This window comes from Piliocolobus tephrosceles, chromosome 1, assembly GCF_002776525.5.
Source record: "Piliocolobus tephrosceles isolate RC106 chromosome 1, ASM277652v3, whole genome shotgun sequence".
Taxonomy (NCBI): Eukaryota; Metazoa; Chordata; class Mammalia; order Primates; family Cercopithecidae; genus Piliocolobus; species Piliocolobus tephrosceles.
This window is the reverse complement of record NC_045434.1, coordinates 28,628,332-28,651,495: the sequence shown is the minus strand read 5'-3', so window position 1 is coordinate 28,651,495 and position 23,164 is coordinate 28,628,332. Positions and strand designations below refer to the sequence as shown.

Here is a 23,164-nt window from a genome sequence, read left to right as displayed (position 1 = left end):
CAACATGCTGCCTGCTTCCTCCTCTTGCTGCCTATTTGCCAATCCTTTTCACTGTGCCATCTGGAACTATCTTTATTGTCACCAAATTACTCCAACACACTCACACTCTTGTCTAAACAATAGCTCTCACTTCCTTGCCTTTATTTAAACTGAGTTCTCTTTTTTATGCCTTTCAGGTAAAGACTGTATATGCTCCCAGGCTCCATAGAGCCCAGGGTTAGAGGAAAAGAGTAGAGATTAAAGAATTTTTCTTATTCCTTGGTGCTTCTCCAAACCCAAATCTTCCACCTTCACATTGAAACACTGCTTTGGAACCTGCCATCATCTGTGAAAAGCAGCTTCTATTCCCCCTTATTGCTGTCTTCTACCAAATGTCTACCACACCAATTTTCAACACAAACACACATGCATTTTTTTAAAGTTTTAGCATCATCATGCTAGTCCTTACTCCCCTTAGTTCCACCATTATCCAAGCAGCAGCAATGTGCATGAGGACGATGTATCCAGTCTGCTGCCTATTGAGTTCCTTGCCTGCTTCTATTCAATAACTTTTCACCTGCATGCCATTTTAGCAATTTTCTCCCATGACCACATCCTGGACATTTATAACCTGGACTTGTTCCAGCTGTAAATCATAAACTCTAATATACATCTCTTTAACCACAAACTCCTATTCTCCCATTTTCTTTCTTCTCTTTATAGGAACACATTGCAATTCTTCAAGCTTGTCCAGAACCCATCCCTGAAACCATTTCATTTTCCTCAAAACATACAGATTCTTTTTTATTTCACTTTCTTCCAAGTATTTCACAGTCTGTCTTTCCGATTATTATTTTGCCAATATCCTCGACTCTGTTGCCCACTTATATCTTCCATTCAACCCTCCCTGCAAAATCCTGATCTAAAAGCAACCCAAGTATTTGCCTCTTCAACCTCCCAGCTGCCGAGTGGTTTTGGGAATTACACAACCACTAAGCTTGGTGCAGATGCCCCACGGCCTCAGTAGAGTCCCCCAGTGCTGCCCACTTTCTCCTTCCACATTTCTCCACAGCAGCTGGTCAAAATGCATTTCTCGCCCAATGTCTTACACAACCCCCTTCTCTCTTAACGTCCTTACCCCACCCCTAACCCAGTTCTTCCTCAGCTGATAGTCTTGCTCCCCACTTACAGTGAGAAAATCTATGTCAACAGGCAATAAATTATTCAAATACCTCTCCAGATATCTACGTATAAGCCTCATGTACACTTCCTTACTTCACTCTTGTCTCAATGGAAAAAAATAGTTTTTCTTCTATTCAAGGTACATGGCAGCTACTCAAGAAAAGCTGAAGAGCAAGAAGGGGAGGGGGAAGAAATAGAGGAAAAAGAGGAAGGGGAGGGGACAAGAGAGGAGGGAGGGGAAGATCCTAAAACTCAGCAATGAAAAATGGAGTTCTTACAGAAGTTTAGAAGAATTTTGCTTTTTTTTTAATTGTCATGTTTTATTTATACTGCCAACAAAATAACTATATGAATCTAGTTTATATATTCTGGGGATGGCTTATAGAATATGTTTTTATAACAACTTTTAAAACAGCTACTCCATTAATGGAAATGTTAGAAACTTGTGGTTACATCAGAATCCAGGAGTAAGATTTAATTGCATAGGAAACTATTAATTGTGTTTCAATGTCCTTGAAATAAGAAAGACATAGGAGCACAATCATTCTGTAACACTAAAATCATCATTATTAAACACTTTTACCTTGAAGAGCAATGCAACACATCCATATATTAATATAAAGAGAATTTCTGGAAAAAATGAAGATTCATATTACCAATTGGCAATTAAATTCAGAAAAAGAGAGAATATGTTTATTATCTTCTTACTTTTTTTAAGTCTTTTTCAGGAACAGTGTTTCTTTTCTACATTAAATTTCTACATTCAAACTCCACAAAGAGCATCAGGGAAGTTTTAAACTTCTTCAAGCAGCGTCTTTACAGTGACCCCCAGTGGCAAAAAGGAACGAACGCGTTAGAAATCCACGTCAAGGCCTTTTACACTGATGACAATAACAAGCTCCATTTTAACAGCACATTCACTTTGTCATCCTGCCTTCACATTTTTCTTTTGTTTGTACTTTTAAAAAATCCAAATTTTGCACACACACATTCACATTCAAGTCCTAAACATATTCTTCCTTCTTTTTCACAGTAAATTTTATAATCATACCACTTTATTTTCCCAATTAAATCAGCATATCAAAGAATATATACTTTCATAAAAAGCTTTGCTAAGCCTATAAAGCTAATGTGTTTGTTGTCATATTTTCAAATCTAAATAAAACTCAATTTACTTTTTTAAAGGTTAAAATGAAAGTGTTCCTTTATACTTGGGCAAGCCCATTTCTCAACATGCAGATAAATGATCTACTCTTTGCAAACAAGCTGAATTATAACATGGCTTAGCGTTTATCTTGTTCAAGCCCAATTCATAGTAAATTATCAATTTAAAAGAAACAATGAATTAGATAGAACTTGTAAAACAACTTTTTCAAAGACTACAAACCCTTCAGGTTTAGTCTCTGTTTCTATTTTCTAATTGAGTTTATGAGTCTCACCCATATTATAAAAAGCTCAAAAACGTATTCCTTAAGAAATCAAAACATGGCTTCTATGAGTTACATACTAACTTATTTTTTAATCTGATTTTTTCATACATATTACCTGATTCAATACATATCAAGTAGCATTTGGGCATTCAATGCAATTAATTAGCATCTATTACGTTTTTTAAATTGGTCAAATACTTAAGCAAAGAATTTTAAAGTTAAATGGAAATCTAATTCCGGTGAAGAATAGGTGCAGAGACAGATATAGTACCTGGAAAATAGGTTTCCTCCATGAATTGTTTTTATTTTTGCAGTTTATAAACATCATTATTATATTCTGAGTGTTGACAATACTTGGATGTTTGAAGCTTCTGTTCAACTTAGCAGCATCTCCACCATCTCTATGACCAGACAGCACATTGGGTATCTGCTAAATGTTGCCAAAGGTCAATGAATATCAGTTTACATCACCCATGGATTTGTAACATTTTCCAGATTTAAGAAGGAGACATCAAAAAGCAAACGCTGAAGGGGTATGTAGGGACACACCCCCATAAGTCAAATTTAAAAGTCTGCCACCAGCTTAGTAGTTAATTCTGACCCAATTCATGAATTTCATCTCAAGAGAAGACGGTGCTCTCTTTCCCAGCGAGAGGTCTCACACTCCTCTTGGGATGGTTTTATACTCCAGGAAGACCTCTGGTCATGCTAGATTTAGAAATGAAATTCATTTGCTGTGAAATAAATCACCGTGAAAAGGATTTCCAGACACATTTGCCTCCCTAGCGAGGCCTTTGAACAGCCCTCTATTGTAGACGACAAGCTGGATGGGCAATGCTAAAATATTGCTGTGCTCAGAAGATAAAAGGCACAGTTATAGTCTTCATGGGTAATGAACACATGATCAAGTAATCAATCAACACCACCACTAACTCCTCTGCTTTCCATACAGGAAATGGAATGTCTCTCAAGGGTGAACTGCTCAGCCAGGGTGTAGCAATATCAATAAAATAAGCAGATGTCAGCGACACTGCTAGGCACCTTGAGCAGCAGTGTAAACATAGTATCTTTATTATACAATCATTAGGACCTATCAGGATAGGCAGATATTCAGTCATCATAAACTCAACATGATAAAAAGCTATCTCCCCACTAATCAGTTTATCAACTAACCTCTTCTGTCTCCATGTTCTCTTCCTTTCCTACGATTAAAATGGAAGAATAATCCAATTCTCTTCAATCTATGGCCAGGACTCTCACAGGTACCCTGTATCTCATCCTCATTCCCCTAAATTAAGGACTTTCTCACACATTTATCCTGTCTTTATCCCATTCTCCTGTATTTATCTCTTCTCTATCCTCTATCACCAATTTATCTTCTACATCATTTCCATCAACACACAAACAAGTTATAGTATCTCCCATCTTTCAGAAACATTCTCTTCATCTTACACTATGATTGTTAGTGTTTCATTTTTCTGTTTCCCTCTACAGTGGGCCTTAAAGAGCTGTTTATAATTCCTGTCTTCACTTCCTCACAGCCAAGTTTTCCTTGAACCCTCTTTAAGGACACTTTCCTACCAAACCCCTCTTATCAAGGTCACCAGTGACCCTCAACTGCCAGATCCAATGGTCAGTTCTCCACCCTTATCTCCATTGGGTGAAACATAGAAGTCTAGTTTTAATAGAAAGATTGGAGGTGAGGATATCTTGGACCCAGTTCAAGGTTGTTTTCTTTCTGTTTACTACTGAATCTTCCAGCAGTGGATGGAAAGGAATCAGGAGCTATGAATACGAGTGACTGAATGGATGCAGCTTCTCAGCATCTCTCTGGCTCCTCACAGAGCAGCATTTTAAGTTTCAAGTCCAATACGGCCTGTGAGAACTGGGGAAAACTGACAAGCCAGAGGGACAAAGAAATATGAGGGCTCTGTCTTTGATGTCTTTAGTTTGGGAGCAAGGCTGTATTACAATGTAGGAGAAATCTCACTCCCCAACACTTACTGACTCCCGTGTTTCATTTCTAACTGTTATTGGGCTTCCTCACCATTCCTAAGCAGTAGGCCTGGTTGACCTCCCACATCACCCTCCTCCATCTCTCAGCCACATTTGGCATGGCCAATTACATTGCCCATCTTGAAGTCATTTTTCTCTTGTCCTCTAGAATGCTATAGTCACTTCATTCTCTACTGCTTCTTCATCACCTCTGCTATTTTCCCTCCTATTCACCATTGCTAAAATACTGGAGTGTCCCGGGGCTCTGTCTCTGGCCATCTTCTCTTCTCTACCCACACTCATCTCCTAAGTAATCTCAACTCAACTAGTCTCAAAGCTGTAGACACCACCTGAATTAATTTCCTAGGGTTGTCATAACAAATTACCACAAACGAGTGGCTTAAAACAACAGGAATTTGTTGTCTCACAGTTCTGCAAGCCAGACATCCAAAATCCAGCTGTCAGTAGTGTCACGCTCACTCCCTCCAAAGGCTCTACAGAAGAGTTCTTCCTTGCCTCTGCCAACTTCTGGTGACTCCTGACATTCTTTGGCTGTGGCAGCATAACTCCAATCTCTGCCTCCATCTTCACATGGCCTTCTGTCTTGTCTCTCTCTGTCTTAAATATCTCTCTCTTTTCTCTTATAAAGACACCAATTATTGGATTTTAGGGCCCACCCTAAATCCAGGACTATCTCATCTCAAGATACTTAACTTAAAAACATCTACAAAGACCTTATTTCCAAATATTCACAGGTATGGAATGGGGAAGAGGAGATTGTTGGGCCTTACAAATATCTTTCTTAGAGGGGTGAGGGGCACGGTTTAAACCCGTATACCAGTACAGACTGATAACTCAATGATTCATAAATCATTTGAAACTCTGCTCTTGAACTGGATCCAATCTCTTATGTGTAACACCACCACTTAGGTGTTTAATGAGCACCTCAGATTTTACATATCCAAAATAGAACTCTTGATCTCCCACAATATTTTCCTCTCCAAATATTCCTAATCTCAGTAAATGATACAACCATTTAACCTATTCCTTTGGGTAATCCTTGGAGTCATCCTTGACTTCTTTCTTTTAAACACATGAAGCAAACCATTAGTAAACTCTATCAGCTCTACTTTCACAGTATACCTTGAATCAGACAACTTCTTCCCTCAGTACCATTCCTCTCTTATTCCAAAGCACATCACCTCTCCCTGTGCTGGACCTCTCTGATAGAATAACCTAACTGGTCTCCTTGCTTCTCTTCATGCCTGTTTTCAGTCTTTTCTTCTCACAGCAGCCACACTGACCTATGAAAACATCAGTCAGATCTTGCCTCTCTACTCTTAAAACCCTTCACTGGTTGCTCAGCCCACTTTGAAAAAAATACAAAGCCTCTGTTGTGATCTATAAAACCCCACATGATCTGGGCCCTGTCTACCTCTCTGATTGCAGAACCAACAACACTTTTCTGCTGAGTTCCAGCCTCAACATCCTCCTTGCTGTTCCTGAACATGTCAAGCCAGTTCCACTCTCATTCCTTTGTGCTTACTGTCCCCTTTGCCTGGAACACTCTACTTCTAGGTGGTCACAGGGCTTATTCCCTCACTTCATCAGTTATCTGCTTAAATGCTGCCTCCTTAGGCCATCTGTCTAAGACAGTATTCCCAATCAATCTCTCTTCCCTTATTCTGTTTCATTTTTCTTTGCAGTACTTATTTTTCTTCATAACACCTGACATTATACTAATGGGTTATCTGTTATCTGTCTGTTTCCCCCATTAGAATACAAGCTCTAGAAGGCCAAGAATTTTGTCTTGTTCACCACTGTATTCCTGGTGGTAAGAATGGTACTTGACACATAATAAGTGCACATTCATTATTTGTTAAATAAATGAACAAGCAACCAGAATTATCTTTTAAAATTAATTAAAGCAATGTAGCCATATTAAAAACTGATACGGAAAAGTGAAAATTACATTAAACCAATTGAAGACGATGCTGACTGAGTGCTTTGGGGAAGTAATCAAGAAGCATCCATGTAGTAACATAGGTGTGAACTCCTAAACAAATTGGTTCTCCTAGATTTACAATATTTGCTCTAGAAGTTTAGAGTAAACCACAGTGTAACTTTAACAGTGTTTCACCATATTTAGTACTGTAAAATTTCATTATTTGGGCTTCTTTATACATATATATATTAATTCTAACATGTGTTCATGATTATTGCTGAATAAAGTGCTTAAAACAGAGAGAGACAGATGATATAATGGAAAGAATTAGCACTATTGGCATCTGAGACAGGCACTTATATCATGCATCTGCCTCTTGCCAGCTGCTTGACAGTGATCAAGTTCCAAGACCTCTCTAGCTCAATTCCACCTACAGAAAACTGCGGTGATACCACCTGACTGGCATACTTGGGATTATAACATATGACACATGGTATTATTACACAACTCATTTCACTTGAATTAATATATGCTGTGGCCAAACCACATTCCCTAAAACATGAAAATGTTCATTCCATAAAGCTGATCATCCAGGGACTTCTGTGAGACTTTTCACACACAAGATGCCATGTAAACAAATAGCCTATTTTTTAGAATGGTGGAGAAACAAGAAGATAATCAGAAACATGTACTGAGCACCTGCCTAGTCTAGTGTCCTACCAGGTGGTACAGCACACTGAATTTACATGACTGACCAGGAGCGTTTTGCTGGCTCAACAGATGCCTGATAAATGTCTTTGAAGCAACAAATCAATGAACTAACAAAGGAAGTGACTGAATTGTTAATGTATATGAGCAGGATTGTAAATAGCTGAAGGGTTCCTGTCCCATCTGGGGTGCTAGTAAATAAATAAATAAACACACAAAATAGCTGGAGGAAGTGCTCCTTTGAGAAAGCACTGAACGGTCTCTCTACGGCGAGACTGTGCTAGGAATCTTAGTCTGCTCCTTTACTCTAAATCCATGAGCAGCAGCTAGCATAATCCTGAAGCAAATCAAGCCAAGCTCAGGAAAATCCTCCTTCTATCCCACCCCAGCCCCAACCTCCCTAAGACCTTCTTTCACCTATAGTTAATCTAGCAATTTGCAGATGAATCTGAAATTATGCTTATTGCATAACACATTATTAAAATATTCAAAACAATTCTATTACAATTCTATTTTTTGTATTATCAAGCCTCATTAAATCACATTGGTGTGGTAGTTTGAATTATGAAATATATGAATTATGAAATATATATGAAATTATGAAATTGAATTATGAAATATAACTGATTGCTTTAAAGAAAAGCATATTAAATCTATAAGTTATATACAACAAATAAAATAACAAAGCCTGGTAAACTTTCCTTTAATTCTTTTCAAGAGGAAAATAACTGCTAGCATTTGGTTAGCTATTTCGAGTAGGTGTTTTTTTTTTTTTTTTCTGAGACAAGGTCTCACTCTGTCACCTAGGCTGGAGTGCGGTAGTGTGATCACATCTCACCACAGCCTCGACCTCCTGGGCTCAGGTAATCCTCCCACTTTAGTCTCCCAAGAAGGTGGGACTACAGGCGTGTGCCACCACATCCTGCTAATTTTTTATATTTTTTATTTTTTAATAATTTTTTTATATTTTAGTTACTGCCTAAAATACACTACCTCTCAGAAGACGGGGTTTCACATGTTGCCCAGGCTGGTCTTGAACCCCTGAACTCAAGCAAGCTGCCCACCTCGGCCTCCCAAAGTGTTAGAATTATGGGTGTAAGCCACCACACCGATCCAATTATTATTATCTTTATAATAATTTATCTTAATTCTTATAGCAACCTTTTGAGGTAAGGGTTATGATAATTTCACTTCATTTTAGAGATTAAGTAATAAGGTTCAAATAAGTTAAATAACTTGCCCAAGGACACACAATCAGGATGTGGTGGATCTGCTTCCAAGCCCTGTGTTTATTTTTATCTACATCATTTAATAAGGCAACTAGCAGAGGAATGGTCTGATGAAGTGGAAAAAGTACTGGAGGAGGAGGGGAAGGGCTATACCATACGCACATGATGTGTTTACAGGTATGTTATTCAACCACTGAATATATCACCTAGATAAACTTCCTTACCTCAAAATAGGACCTCACCCATACCAACCTCCAGTATTCTTGTGAAACTAAAGCAAAAGTAAGAGCACTTTGAAAAGTAAAAACCACCATACAGAGAAAGATGTATTCAAAACATCATATAATTCTGATGGCTAGGAGTTTGACATTTCAAATTATATAGCCAGTCCCCTTGAAATTATACTAAAAACTCTCTTTTACTCAGTAAAACCATTTTTCATAAATGATGCAAAAGATGAGCTTGAACTTTGTCTAGCCACAAATTTATGACATTCTACATATACTGAGAGAATAATTTCACATGAAACTTAATATAAAACATATATAAATATATCCCAACATTCAATAATACTTATTTTACAGAAGTTTTCAATCTGAGTTATTATTATGCAAATAATTTATAATTAACTTATCAACATGAGCTGTCTTCCTAAGTATATATTCAAATATACTCAAATCCCATTTAGGTGAAAATTGCCTGTCTATGTCAAAAAGATTTAATTTAGTACAAAGTAGCTATTGCCTAAAATACACTACTTCTCAGAAAATGATAATTATGTACCTTGGTGGATAAGATTCTAATTCAGATAAATAAAGAATGAAAAAGGGTCCTCTATTATCTAAATAGGTCATCCTGTTTCCAAGGGCAAAATATCAAAAAAGATGCACATTAAGTGGTGAGAACAGGCCACTTTCACAGTCAGCCAAATCATTCCTGAAGACCAACAGGGTAACAGATGTCATAACCTGATTGCCTTCACCATCCCAACTCCAATGACTGTTATATGAAAAGTTTCTTGTTATTATAGTTGTATAGGACCAGAATGAGGAATATAAATGGGAATTCTGGAATAAGGACCTCTGAAAAGACCACTTCTCCATAAACGCAGTAAGAAAGAACAGGCAAAAATTGTTAAAGCCAACTGTTTCAGAACTCTGAAAATTAATCAAAGGCTTACAACAATCTAAGGAGTAAATATTCAAAAAAAAAAAAAAAAAAAAAACACCTGGATTTCTGGCCAAGCACAGTGTCTCACGCCTATAATCCCAACACTTTGGGAGGCTGAGGCAGGTGGATCACTCGAGGTCAGGAGCATGAGACCAGCCTGACCAACATGGTGAAACCCTGTCTCCACTAAATGCAAAAATTAGCTGGGTATGGTGGCACATGCCTGTAATCCCAGCTACTCAGGAGGCTGAGGCAGGAGAATCACTTGAACCCAGGAGGCAGAGGTTGCAGTGAGCCGAGACTGTGCCACTGCACTCCAGCCTGGGCAACAAGAGCAAAAACTCCATTTCAAAAAAAAAAAAAAAACCCTGGATTTCAGTAAGAACAACAAGCCTTGTGGTGTTTGAACTTGCCCTGTGCCCATACCCCTCTCATCTCTACAGTAGTCTTGAAAACAAAAACTCCACAATCACGGTGAAAATCAGCCTAGAAACCCCTGAAGGGGACAGAATGGGGTTGGAGAACATCAAAACTACAATTTTCAGACAACTGTAATTATTTAACCTGTCTAGCAGTTCCCTAAAAACCCCCATTCACAGGACTTTTCTTTATTTGACCTGACAGAGCTTATTCAGTGCGAAAAGCCTCTTTCCCCAGAAAATATTTGTCAAAAATAATCAGTGGCAATTGTTCAACATCACAGGTCTCAAGCAGCAATAAAAATTGGGGCAAAAGGCCGGGTGCAGTGGCTCAAGCCTGTAATCCCAGCACTTTGGGAGGCCCAGACAGGCGGATCACGAGGTCAGGAGATCGAGACCATCCTGGCTAACAATGTGAAACCCCGTCTCTACTAAAAAATACAAAAAAACTAGCTGGGCAAGGTGGCGGGTGCCTGTAGTCCCAGCTACTCGGGAAGCTGAGGCAGGAGAATGGCGTAAACCCGGGAGGCAGAGCTTGCAGTGAGCTGAGATCCGGCCACTGCACTCCAGCCCGGGGGACAGAGCGAGAGACCCTCTCAAAAAAAAAAAAAAAAAAATGGGGGCAAAAAAAAAAAAAACTAATCAAAAAACTTAAAAGGAAAAGCTTAGGAATGAGATGGCCACAAAAGTCATTGAAAATTTTGTATATATGTACAATCTAGAATCTAGAAAGCCACATGCATGTTTAGGGTTTTGTGCAAGCACAGCAAAGACCTCAGAAGATCCTAAATTCTCACCTCTAACTCACCTTGAGGCTCTGCACAGGCAGGAAGTTAGGATTAAGGCAGAGTTGTAAACTGCCTGTCTGAGCATTGAAGACATTTGTACATTGAGAGCTTTGGTAAATGTTTAGAGATCTACTGGCTCTGGTATTTAAGAAAATCTCTGTCCTGACCACTAAAAAAATAAAGCTGAGCAAAGACTTAAGTGGCCACACACAACAAAGAATACAGACTTACAGAATTGGTTCATGAAAATTAGTAACCAAATAAATAGCACCTGCAGCAACAACAATAAATAGCAATGAAAACTGGGATGGAGAGAGGAATCTGGTTTCTAGTGCTGCCATATCACATTATTTAAATATCTCACTTTCAACAAAAAAAATTTTAACATATGCAAAGAAAGTATGTCCCACCCAAAATTAAACATATAGTCAATAGAAACTGTCCCTGAAAAAGCCCAGAAATTGAAATTACTAGACAAAGGCTTTAAAGCATCTATTTTAAATATGTTTTAAAAACTAAAAAAAATTAATAATCTAAAGAACAAACAGAATGTATGAGAATAATGTTTCACCAAATATAGGATATCAGTAAGGATATAGATATTATTTTTTTTAAAAAAAGAACCAAATAGAAAATCTGGAGATAAAATAACTGAAATTAAGAAATGCACTATAGAGATTTAATAGCAGATCTGAATGGACAGAAAGAATCAGCAAACTTGAAGACAGATCAATTGAGATTGTTCCTCCCAGTCTAAGGAAAAGAAAGACAAAAGAAAGAATGAAGAAACATGAACAAAGTCTCAGAGATCTGTGAAAACATCATACCAACATACACATAATGTGATTCTCAGAAAGAGAAGAGGAGGGAAAGAGGAAGAAAGAATCGTTGAAGAAATAATGGCTGAAAATTTCTTACATTTGATTTAAAAAGCATTAATCTACACATTCAAGAAGGTCAACAAACTCCAAGTAGGATAAACTCAACAAGATCTGTACCTACAGATATCATAATCAAACTGCCAAAAGACAAAAAAAAAAAAAAAAAAAAAAAGAGAGAGAGAGAGAGAGAATCTTAAAAGCAGGAAGAGAGAAGAAAATCATGTTCAAGGGATCCTCAATGAGATTAACAGCTGAATTTTGACCATGGAAGTCAGATGGTAGTGGGATGACATGCTCAAATTGATGAAAGGAAAATAAGTAAAAATTCTCCTTCAAAATTTAAGGAGAAATTAAGACATTCCAAGATAAACAAAAACCAAGAGAATCCCTTACTGACAGACATAGCCTACAATAAATACTAATGAGAGCCTTTCAGGCAGAAATAAAAGGACACTGGACAGTAAGTCAAACACCCAGAAAAAACTGAAGAACACCAGTAAAGTTTACTACATAGTTAAACATAATAGACAATATAAACATATTTTTGTTTGTAACTCTTTTTTCTCACATCTGATTTAAAAGACACTCATATAAAGCTATAATTATATTTCTGTGTTGATAGGCATGTATTGTATAAAGTTGTGATTTGTATGACAATAATAGCACATAGGAAGGGGAGGGAGTGGAGCTTTAATATAGGAGCAAAATGTTGTGTATTATTGAAATTAAGTTGGTATTGATCCAAACTAGATTGTTATAAATTAAGATGTTAATTGTAATCCTATGGCAACCACTAAGAAAATAACAAAAAAGTAAAATAAATGACCAAGGAATTAAAATTATATACTAGAAAATAAATATTTAACACAAAAGGAGACAGTAACAGAGAAATAAAGAAACAAAAAAAACACAGGACATACACAAAACGAATGGCAAAATAACACATAAATTCTATCTCATCAGTAATGACTCCTACTAAAACTTTCAAAAGTCTCCTCTTGGGACCACCATATATAGGATATAAAAATTGGGGGCAAGTAGGTCTGTAAATGGTGGAGAAGCACTTCTAATGATCTATAAAAAAGGAGATTTATTTTAGGTAACTTCATGAACATTTACATGACAATTTCTAAGTGGCATCTAATAAAAATGAGCTTGTAAATAAGCCAAGCCTATGATAGTTTTTTTTTTTTTTTTAATCTCAGTTGACTTTCTGGAGTAGATTTGTGGCATAAAATGACACACTCCTAACTGACAGTCAATGCTGTATTTTCCTTATGCTATAAAAACACATCGAATATACTGGGAATGCCATTGTGGAGACTGATTCCTTTCTGGCAAACTGATGACTCCCTCCACAAACATTCATTGCTCTCACCTAATGATCTATGATCACATGAGTTATTATTTTAGGTCATAAATGAATCTTCTTTTGAAAAGCCTGAGAAATTAGATGTAGTTACTGCCCATTAATATTCCCTATGTGCACAACGGGGGTAAAATACAGCATGAATATGTTAAACCAATTTTAAGAAATCACTTTACAAGATTTATTAGTTGGCCAAATTTTTTAGTTTATATTTATTATAAAATTCATAATACACACAAATAAAATATTCTCCAATGGCTTTTCTTCTACTAGATTTGAAGTTGTGAGGATGTGAGGCAGGATATCTACAGCCATCTTGTCACCTGTGAAAAGAATTTATCTTAAAAAAGAAACAATTTCAAGGAGACTGAACCAAGGTAGGGCAAAAGAGAAATCAGGGACTGAATGGTATCATTTGCAGTACTCCATGAAGCTTCATCTGGATTGTCATGTTGTGGTATGCATTTTTAATCTTCATCCCTATTCCGCAGCATACAACTACTAAAATCCTTGGAATCTTCAAAGTGATAAGTATCTTTTTGTAGGCTAATGCGTTGGTAAGTGGCTGGCAGCTCCTGGATAGCTTCAGCACATGGACTGGTCACTAGAAAGAACAGGCATGACCTCCTAGGAGGGATGAGGGACTGAAGTTTAAGTTGATCACCAATAACTGATGATTTAATCAATCATGCCTACATAATGAAGCTTCCGTAAAAATCCAAAATGGACTGGGTTCGGAGAGCTTCTGGATAGCTGGACATGCAGAGGTTTCTAGAGGGTGGTGTGCCCAGAGAGAACATGGAAACTCCACATCACTTCTCATACACTGCCCTATGCATCACTTCATCTGCATCCCTTGTAATATTCTTTACAACAAAGAACTGCTTCTCTGAGTTCTGTGAGCTCCTTAGCAAATTAATGGAACACAAAAGAAGAAGGTTGTACAAACCCCAATTTATAGCCAGTCAGTCAGAGGACAGGGTAAACAACCTGGATCTTGTGACTGGCATCAGAAGTGGGGCTGGTCTTGTAGGACTGAACCCTCAACCAGTGTGATCTGATGCTATTTCCAGGTAAACAGTATAAGAATTGAATTTAATCAGAGGATACCTAGCTGATGTCTGCTGCAGAAAAGAATCAATTGCTTGTTTGCAGTCAGAGAAATCACCACACATCTGGAGTCAGAAGCATGTTTGAAAGTATAGTAGGAGAAGCTGAGTTTGTTTTCTACATGGACTCTTCAGGAATGTGACTGGGCCGAACTCACTAGAATTCACTGATGGTATGACTCTCTCTGTCCCAATCAGACAACTATGGCTCAATCTCCTATGGGACAAGAAGGCTGTAAGACAGGAATGGTTCAGCACCATTTTTATGACTAGATTCCAGTCCCAGTTTATAATCTGACTCTTCCAAGCCACTGATGCTGTAAAGGGAGTCCTGGTGATGGTCCTTACTTGCCACCTGAAGCCTCTACCTGCTTTGTTACAAGACCCAGTTTCAGGGATGGTGGAGGAAACCAAGAAGAAAAAAACAGTTACCATTGCAGAATTCTGCAAAGGCCCAAGAATTGAAGAACCAACGCTAGGGTATAGAAGGAGCTGAAAATAAAAGAATTGACTGAAAGCTCCTAGAGGACACACCCACATAGCTACCCTTCCTCCACCTCAGCAGAGTACTGAAGACGTGCTTCAAAAGAGGTTGAACCAAAGGGACTCTGGACTCCAGAAAACTTTCAGGAATGCCATTATGAAAGCAGAGGATTAATTATAAGTGTACACACTGAATAGTGAGAACCATCCTCCTCCCACTCCATCCCCTGCCCCACCAATTCTTGGCTCCAAGAACACTAGACATCAGGCTTATACCAGAGCAGCTCAGGAGAAAATACTCTTAGAACCTAACGGTTGAGGAAGTCTCCTAACAAAATGGTCAACTCTCAGCACAGTTACTCCACAGGAAAACCCACTGGTCCATGAATCCCTCTCATGTACACAAATTAGCTTTTGGTGCTCCACTTTCATGCACGAACAAGTGGCAAAAGATCGACAAACATTTGAAAAGGGTCTCTAACATCAAAGACAGAAACAAAAACAAACAATCAGAAAACAATGGACTCAGACAATGTAGATTACAAAAGAAAACCTTCCAAAAGCTCTCACTAAAATCCTTGGAGGAAGATATTGTACTTGTGAAAACAAGAACAAGATGCTATTTTTAAAAATAAAAATAACATTCACTAAGTAAAAAAAAAAAAATGAACTTTTAAAATGAATCAGAAAAGCAGAAGATAAAGTTGAGTAAATCTTGCAAAAAGTAGAACAAAAAGACAAGAAATAGATTATAGAAGAGAAAGACTGAAATAAAGGATTCATTCAGGAGTTCTAACCTGCTAATAAGAACTACAGATAAAAAGAACAAAGAAAATTGGGGCAATTAATTATGAAACAAAGAAAAATTCCTAAAATTGAAGTACATGCATCTCCATATTAAAAGGGCACATCACTGAATGCCCTTCCGCAATCACTTTATTATTATTATTATTATTTTTTTTTTTTTTTTTTTTTTTGAGATGGAGTCTTGCTCTCTTGCTGTGTCGCCCAGGCTGGAGTGCAATGGTGCGACCTCAGCTCACTGCAACCTCCACCTCCCGGTTTCAAGCAATTCCAATCCTCTGCCTCAACCTCCCAAGTAGCTGGGATTGTAGGCGTCCATCACCACACCCAGCTAATTTTTGTATTTTTAGTAGAGATGGGGTTTCACCATCTTGGCCAGACTGGTCTTGAACTCCTGACCTCGTGATCCACCTGCCTGAGCCTCCCAAAGTTCTGGGATTACAGGCGTGAGCCACTGCACCCGGCCCTACGGTCACTTTAAACAGGCACACACTGAGGCCAGCATTGAGGTCTCTGATGATAAACTGTCATTATTCAGCTCAGAGAAATAAAAAGCTAAAACATCTGCCTAAGAAAGGAACTTTCCTGGATTTTGAGATGCCAATAACAAATAAATCCGTGCTTTTATATATATTTGTTCTCAAATAATTATAAGCTAAATAATATCTTACATGCATTAATAGAGCTTCCTATTTTAAAGAAACAAGACAAAGTAAAAAACACAGAAATACTTTTCGTTGGGAGTATATGTAGGTAACTCATAATATTAGTAGATTGTCTGAATTCTGCTGTACCAGAAGTTTACTTTATCAACTTTTTAAAATACATAGCCTATGAGGCTTAGAAATGTCTATTTTCTTAGATCTCATTATTCTTAGATTTATATAGGTTTTGACTATATAAATTTCATTATTTTAGTAAATCTTTACTAAAATTATTATTTTTAATATTAAATACTGAATTTGTATTTAAAATACAAAAGGTTTAACAATATTAACAATGCCTAATTTATTTATAATGAAATCGAGTCTTGAGAATTTGTGTTACCTTTAAAGACACCAAAACTCCTGACATTTTAATTCCTTCTCATCTTAGTAGTCACACACTCACCTTGAGGATCAACTTCTTTAGCTAGCTTCAGCGCATCTGAGTTTGCAAGATCAGTGTTGGCTGGAGTAACAGCTAAAATCAGACAGTTCTCCCTCGTGATGAACTGCATAATCATTTCTCTGATCTGATACTCGATATCTGGTGGCTGATCTCCCACGGGCACTTTAGTTATTCCAGGTAGATCAATAAGGGTTAGATTTAACACTGTGTGGAAAGGATAAAAGAGTCTTACATACACCTTCAATGCTAAAAGATAACACAGAACCATTTGTCACTTAGCTCAGCTTTCTACATTGTATATCTGAACAACTCAAACCCATGTGTGCAGAATAAAAAGCATAAAATAAAAATGGTTTTGCTAGTTTTCTCTAATTTTATGATATGATCGTGCTATGCCAAATGATCACTTTAACATAATTTGAAAGGCACTGATTTGCATGCCTAACAGTTTGCTCAGAAAGCTGTCATATCTGTAACTAGGGGGTTATAATTAAAACACCAAACGAAAAATGCATATGCTGTCTGCCAGTCTTGTACGTCGCCTTCAAGTGGTATAAAAACTCGCAGGGTAAGATTTGCCCTTTCCTTAAAAAGTATCATATGTTTTTTATAGAAAGTTAGCCACTTAGCCTAGTAGGAAGCTGTTAGCCATTCGTGGTGCCCTGAGTTTACTGAATTAGCTGTACGAACAGAGTCAGCAACAACATGACTGTAGCCCAACCTCTCTGTACAAACAATGTTGGCACCAAGTACCCTTGGGAAGTCCTAATTGAGCTTATGTCATTTATATTCTGTTTTAAAAGCAATAGAGCTAAGTAGGGAATAAGAAATGAAAATTTGCCCACTAAAAATTTGGTCAGCATAGAGGCTATTTCCCATCACACATTATGGATTGGTTATCTAATTTATAAGTTTCTACCAATAGTCTGGGGGGATAACTCAGAGCTGATTTCTCAGGAAGAAAATAAACAGGACTATATATGGCTGCAAGAAATCCAATAGGGGAGGATGCAACCATAGTAACATGTACCTCTAAGATTTCAGCAAAGACTGAAAAATGGAAGTTTTCATACACACCCTTCTCAAATTCTAAAAGCTTATTATGAAAATGAAGAAAAAAATTTAATGACTAACTCAATTCTGTTTTTATTAAAGTCATCTCCTCCTCCCTCTCCTTAAATGTTCTAAGAGCTCTTTGAACCATAAAATTAATGGGCAGTATCCAAGGGATACCCTAGAAAGCCAGCACTGTTTGTATCTTCTGTACAAATGATGTATGTTAATTAATGTAGTAAAAATGTTTGGGGAGAAGAATTTGGAATTTTATTATTTTACTTACCATGTGGGGAATAGACTCGTAAATTAATGGGTATGGAGGAAATGCCTTTATTCATTCCAGTCACGCGATCTGTTTCTGCTTCAATCTCATGGCGAACTTCATCAAAATCTGTAAATTTCTTTCCTTTGCAATGTAGAAACTCAGCATATTCTACAAAAATAAAACCAAAATGACACGACTTAAATTCATGCATTTTGCCATAATTATAAAAAATGTTTCTTTAATTATAAGTCAAATTATCCGATATTCTCTCTTCATCCCTCATGAACACCCCACAGAACACAGTAGTTACTAAGAATCACAATTAATACTTCAGAAATATTAAACATAGTACAGATGCTATAGATGCTAAATTTGCTAATTTTCAGTTGAGCAATTAAATACTATAACCTGTCCCTAAACTACATAGCCTATTAAATAATTTAAAGAAAATTTTGGCTGTCCAAATGATAAAGCAAACAATAGCACCTGATTGTTAAAAACATTAGATCTAGGATACCTCTGAGTTCTGTTTGCATTTCCCTCTTCAATATCACCACTTCATCAGGATGGAAAGTCAGGTTATATAAATATATCTTCAGAAGGTAAAATAAATTAGGGGGAATCATTTGATTAATTTGTTAAAAATAAATAATATATGGAATCCTTTAGCTTAAAAACATACTATTGAAAATACGACATCAGCTTGTATAAAGACAATTTCTCAAGGAAAAAAAAGTTATAAAGTATTATATCAAAGAAAATACTTACCTGTAATCTAAAATTTTAAAAAAATCCCTCAGCAGAGGGAAGAACACTAAAATAACTACATAAATAACAAAACTGGGTTTTTAAATTTCAGTAACATCCTACAAAGTGTTGTATTATCAATTTCTATACCTACTTTGAGAGAAATCAGGTATATGAAAAACACCACAATTTAAAAGAAAAGCTAGTACAGTACTATTAGATTTTTTTAAATGAGTATAAATCTAACAGAGAAACAAACCTCAACAAAGATTTTAGTTTATCTAATATCTCAATGAAGAATTGTACCACTAAACTTAGACTATGGCTAAGCACCTTGGACCCAAATGCCAGATAAGAGCCAGGGAGATCGAGGCTGCAGCAAGCCGTGATCATGCCACTGCACTCCAGCCTGGGCAAGAAAGTGAGACCCCGTCTTAAAAAAAATAAAATAAAAAAAGCCAGATGAGGCAATTATTGGTAGCCTTACTACCATTCCCCATCATAAACAGTTAATATTCACTCTTGGAGATGAAATGTCAAGGCAAATAGCAAGAGAGCTGTCAGATGTGGTCCATGTCTTCAAGTAGGTTAGCATTAACTCAAAAAGCTAAGGATTAGACCACTGAGAAAAAACATTATGCAGGTAGCATAACAGAAATGCTGAGCTGCCCTTAAAATGATACGAAAGGTAGAGATAGAAAAGATGATTTTAAGTTGTGGTACCTAAAAAAGGAAGTGGGGTATGGACTGAATATTGAACAGTAGGGAGGATTTTGACATGTGCAGGGAGAAAGAGAGGTCTTTCAGAGAATCAGAGAATCTTCGTAGGTTCAACAAATCTGGCAGGTTGTCATCCAGTCTCTGCTTGGACCCATCCACTAATGGGTAACAGAAACTTTGATCTCGTTGGAAAAAAACTCTCATTGGAAAATATTTATGTTTGGTATGAAACCTGCTTTCTTGTCATATTCCACGGGTCCAACTTTTATCCTCTGGTGCTACTCAGCTGTGAAAAGGCCGTGTGCATTAATATGAGTGTCAGCACCCCGAGTTTGTCTCCTTCCTGGGCCTTATACCCTTACCTTGCTTTGTCTCACCACTACTCGGGCCCTCTGGTGGCAAAGATTTTCCAGTTCCAACCCCAGCCACTCTGAACTGGAAAGGTCACAGACTCCCAAAGTGGACCAAAAAATTTCCACTTTAATTTACCAAAGAATTGAAATGACCTAGCTTTTGGGATGTTAGAATGAGAATCAGAGACGGACTTAATTTCTGTCTTTCCTGACAACATGCATGGACATGAGTATTTCTCCTTCTTTCTTAGTTTCTCTATATAATGTGCCACTTTCTGAAAAACAGCAAGCTAAGTCTCCTGAAAGCTCATTCCTCTAATGCTGGAAGTATACCCAACAGTAAAGACTCAACAGGCTGCAGAAATCGGGCCTGAAGAGATCAGTTCATCAAGATCAGGCATGTTCTTCTACACTTACCCTCATAGGCACTGTCTTTATTAGAATATAAATTCCCAGAAGATGGAGCCTTCATTTTATTAACCATTCAATGCTTAAGCCAGTACCATGTGAGTGTAAGAGTATATAGATAAGTAGAGGAAAAAACAATAAGAAAAGCAAAGGAACAAAAGAAGTCAGATCTCAGAAAACAAGCAAAAATTACATGGAAAAATTAGAAATAATTTAGACAAAATGGAACTGTGTTTTTTTCAATGCCACCTATTCTGTGGAAAATGCACCCTTGAGGATTTATGGCTATCACAACTGTTCTGTCATACAGTTCATAAGCTTCTGGATCAGGAACTACATTTTCAATCATTGCTAATCGATACATTCCAGTTAACACAAATGTGGACCTCCTTTGTTGCCACTAGATGGCACCTACTTGCTTTCTCTGTAGGAAACATGCCCTTCCGGAAGGGTGTAAAATCAATGCTATTTTCAAATTAGATTTAAATGAGTTCTCAAACTCTTGAAAATACTTTTATCTTGGAATCAAGAGATGATAATTGTGCAGGACCATCTCAAACATTTGTGTATTTTTATTTTGTCAACCCCTTGGTCAATTTGCAGTGTCTTGTTGAGGATAGCGTCCCCTAGACAAATCCAAGGATACCTGTATTCATTTATTTATTTGATTAACATTTATTGAGATCACTCTATTTGCCAAGAACTGTTTTAGAAATTGGGATATAGTAAAGGGGGAAAATAATTCTCTAGGCTCACGAAGCTTAAATTCTAATCAGGTAAAAGAGTAAACAATGTGTGTGTGTCTGATGCTAAGTGCTATGGAGAAAATAAAATAGCAGGGGGATAGTAAATGCTTTGGGAAGGGGGTTGCTTGGTTATGTGGTATAGATGAGGAAGGCTTCCATGACAGGGTAAAGTGACCTTTGAGCAATGACTCAAGAAAGGAAGGCAGCAGGCCGTACTGCATGGAAGGGCATCCAGGCAGAGTGCCTAAAGCAGATGTGTGCTCGGCATGTTGAGGGAGAGCCAGGTCCACGTGGCTGGAGCACCAGGCGGTGTGGAGGGGAGGGAGGCAAGAAACAAGGCCAGTGCTGTAGACAGGCCTGGATGTGGAGGGCCCGTGGACTGTTTTAAGGATTTTGATTTTTCTCTGAGTGAGACGGTAGAACATCTGAAGGATTTGGGGTAGAGCAGAAACATGCTGTGACCTGGGTTTGAAACAACTGTGGCTGCTGTGTTGAGGACAGACATGAGGAGCGAGAAAGGAAGCTTGCTATTGGAATTATCCTAGGGATAGCTGCTGAGGCTTGGACCAGGGTGACAACAGTAGGGTGGTGATAAGTGGTTAAATTCTAATGTATTTTGAAGAAAAAACCAACATAATATGCTGAAGGATTTAAGCTGGGGAATGAGAGAAAGAGAAGCATCAAGGATAACTTCAAAGAGTTTGACCTCAGCCACCAGAAAATGTTTGAAATAGAAAAGACTGAAGGAAAGAGGATGGGATGGGATGGGATGGGATGGGATGGGATGGGATGGGATGGGATGGGATGGGATGGGATGGGATGTGGGTTGGGACCTATTAAGCTTGTGATGCCCATTACACACCCAGCCAAGTTGAGAAAAAGCACTTCTGCTAAGGTTGAGGACCACACACAGCTGAAGGAGACACCATTCACATTCAGTCTTTGGATAGGTGTCTCTACTCTGAAAAATTTCCAGAAGATGGCAGTCATGTGCTTGAGGAAAGGGCAGCTTTTTCTAATTTGTATAAAAATTTCTTCAGGGCTAGATATATGCATCTTTTGTTCACGGAGAAGTCCAAGTGAGAGATATATATTTGGGAGTTATTCAAGTCAGGCAAGTGATGAGATCACTAAGTACGAGTTAGAGAAGAAGTCAGAGTACCAGGCCCTGGGTTTTCCAAAGTTTAGAGGTCAGGAAATGGAGACTTAGAAGGTAGGAGAAAACAGTAAGGGGAAAACAAAGCAAGAAAAGAGGAGACCTACTCCATCCAACCCTGCCTACATGTCCAGTAACAGGAGGACTAAGAATGGATCTTAGAATTTAGTCACTTAGGATCCTTCAGGAGGAGGTTTAAGAAAGAAGAGAATAAACCAAGTAGAGGCTGATTATAGAATAATTCTTTTTTTTTTTTCTTTTGAGACAGGGTCTCACTCTGTCACCCAGGCTGGAGTGGAGTGGTGCCATCATTACTCACTGCAGCCTCGAATTCCTGGGCTCAAGTGATTCCCCCCACCTTAGCCTCTGGAGTAGCTGGGACTACAGGCAGTGTGCCACCACATCTGGCTAACTTTCATTTATTTTTTGTAGTGATGAGGTCTCACTGTGTTGCCCAGGCTGGTCTCGACCTCTCGGCCTCAAGTCATGTTCCCAACTCAGCTTCTCAAAGTGCTGGGATTATAGGAGTGAACCACTGTGCCCAGCCAACAGTTCTTTAAGGAGTTTTGTGGTAAAGAAGAGGAGAGAAGGGAGAGGGCAGTTACAGAGGTATGTAAAGTCAAGAGAAAATTTTGTAAAGATGGCAAATTAATGGCATGTTCATAGGCTGAAATGGTGACACCCAGGATAAGCGAAGTGAGAAGGCACAAATGCTGAAGTGATGTCTGAGGGGAGGGGAATAAGAGGCCAGAAAGAAACAAACAAACATGCCACGGCATCCATAGGAACAGGAAGGAGGCAGAACAATGAGCATAGATGAGATGAATAGGTAGAACTAATGGCGGTGGGAGCCTGTGAAATTCATCAGGGGACTGTAGGCATTGATTATATTTGTCTGAGGTCATTTTATATCTTTACTGGTTAACTAGGTGGTTTACTTGTTAACCATTTAACCATCTCACTGGTTAAACTGTATAAGTAATGTTATATAGTTTATATACCACTATAATACTGTATAAGTACAAAATACATTATACACACACACACATGCACGCAAAAAGTGATCCTAAATGAGTGACCTCAGAGTAATCACAGCAGGTATGACAATTTGG

The 23,164-nt window shown here is 37.8% G+C and overlaps 1 protein-coding gene across 3 annotated transcripts in view; it reads right to left on the bottom strand.

Annotated features, from left to right (window-relative positions):
- DNM3 (dynamin 3) overlaps window positions 1-23,164 on the bottom strand; it is a 566,202-nt gene that overhangs the window by 403,027 nt on the left and 140,011 nt on the right. For all 3 annotated transcript variants that reach the window (XM_023207167.1, XM_023207165.1, XM_023207166.1), the window contains exons 3-4: window positions 17,941-18,090; window positions 16,602-16,805 (exon numbers count right to left, since the gene is read on the bottom strand). In XM_023207167.1, the coding sequence (XP_023062935.1) occupies window positions 16,602-16,805; window positions 17,941-18,090 (354 nt within the window). The remainder of the gene's footprint in view (window positions 1-16,601; window positions 16,806-17,940; window positions 18,091-23,164) is intronic.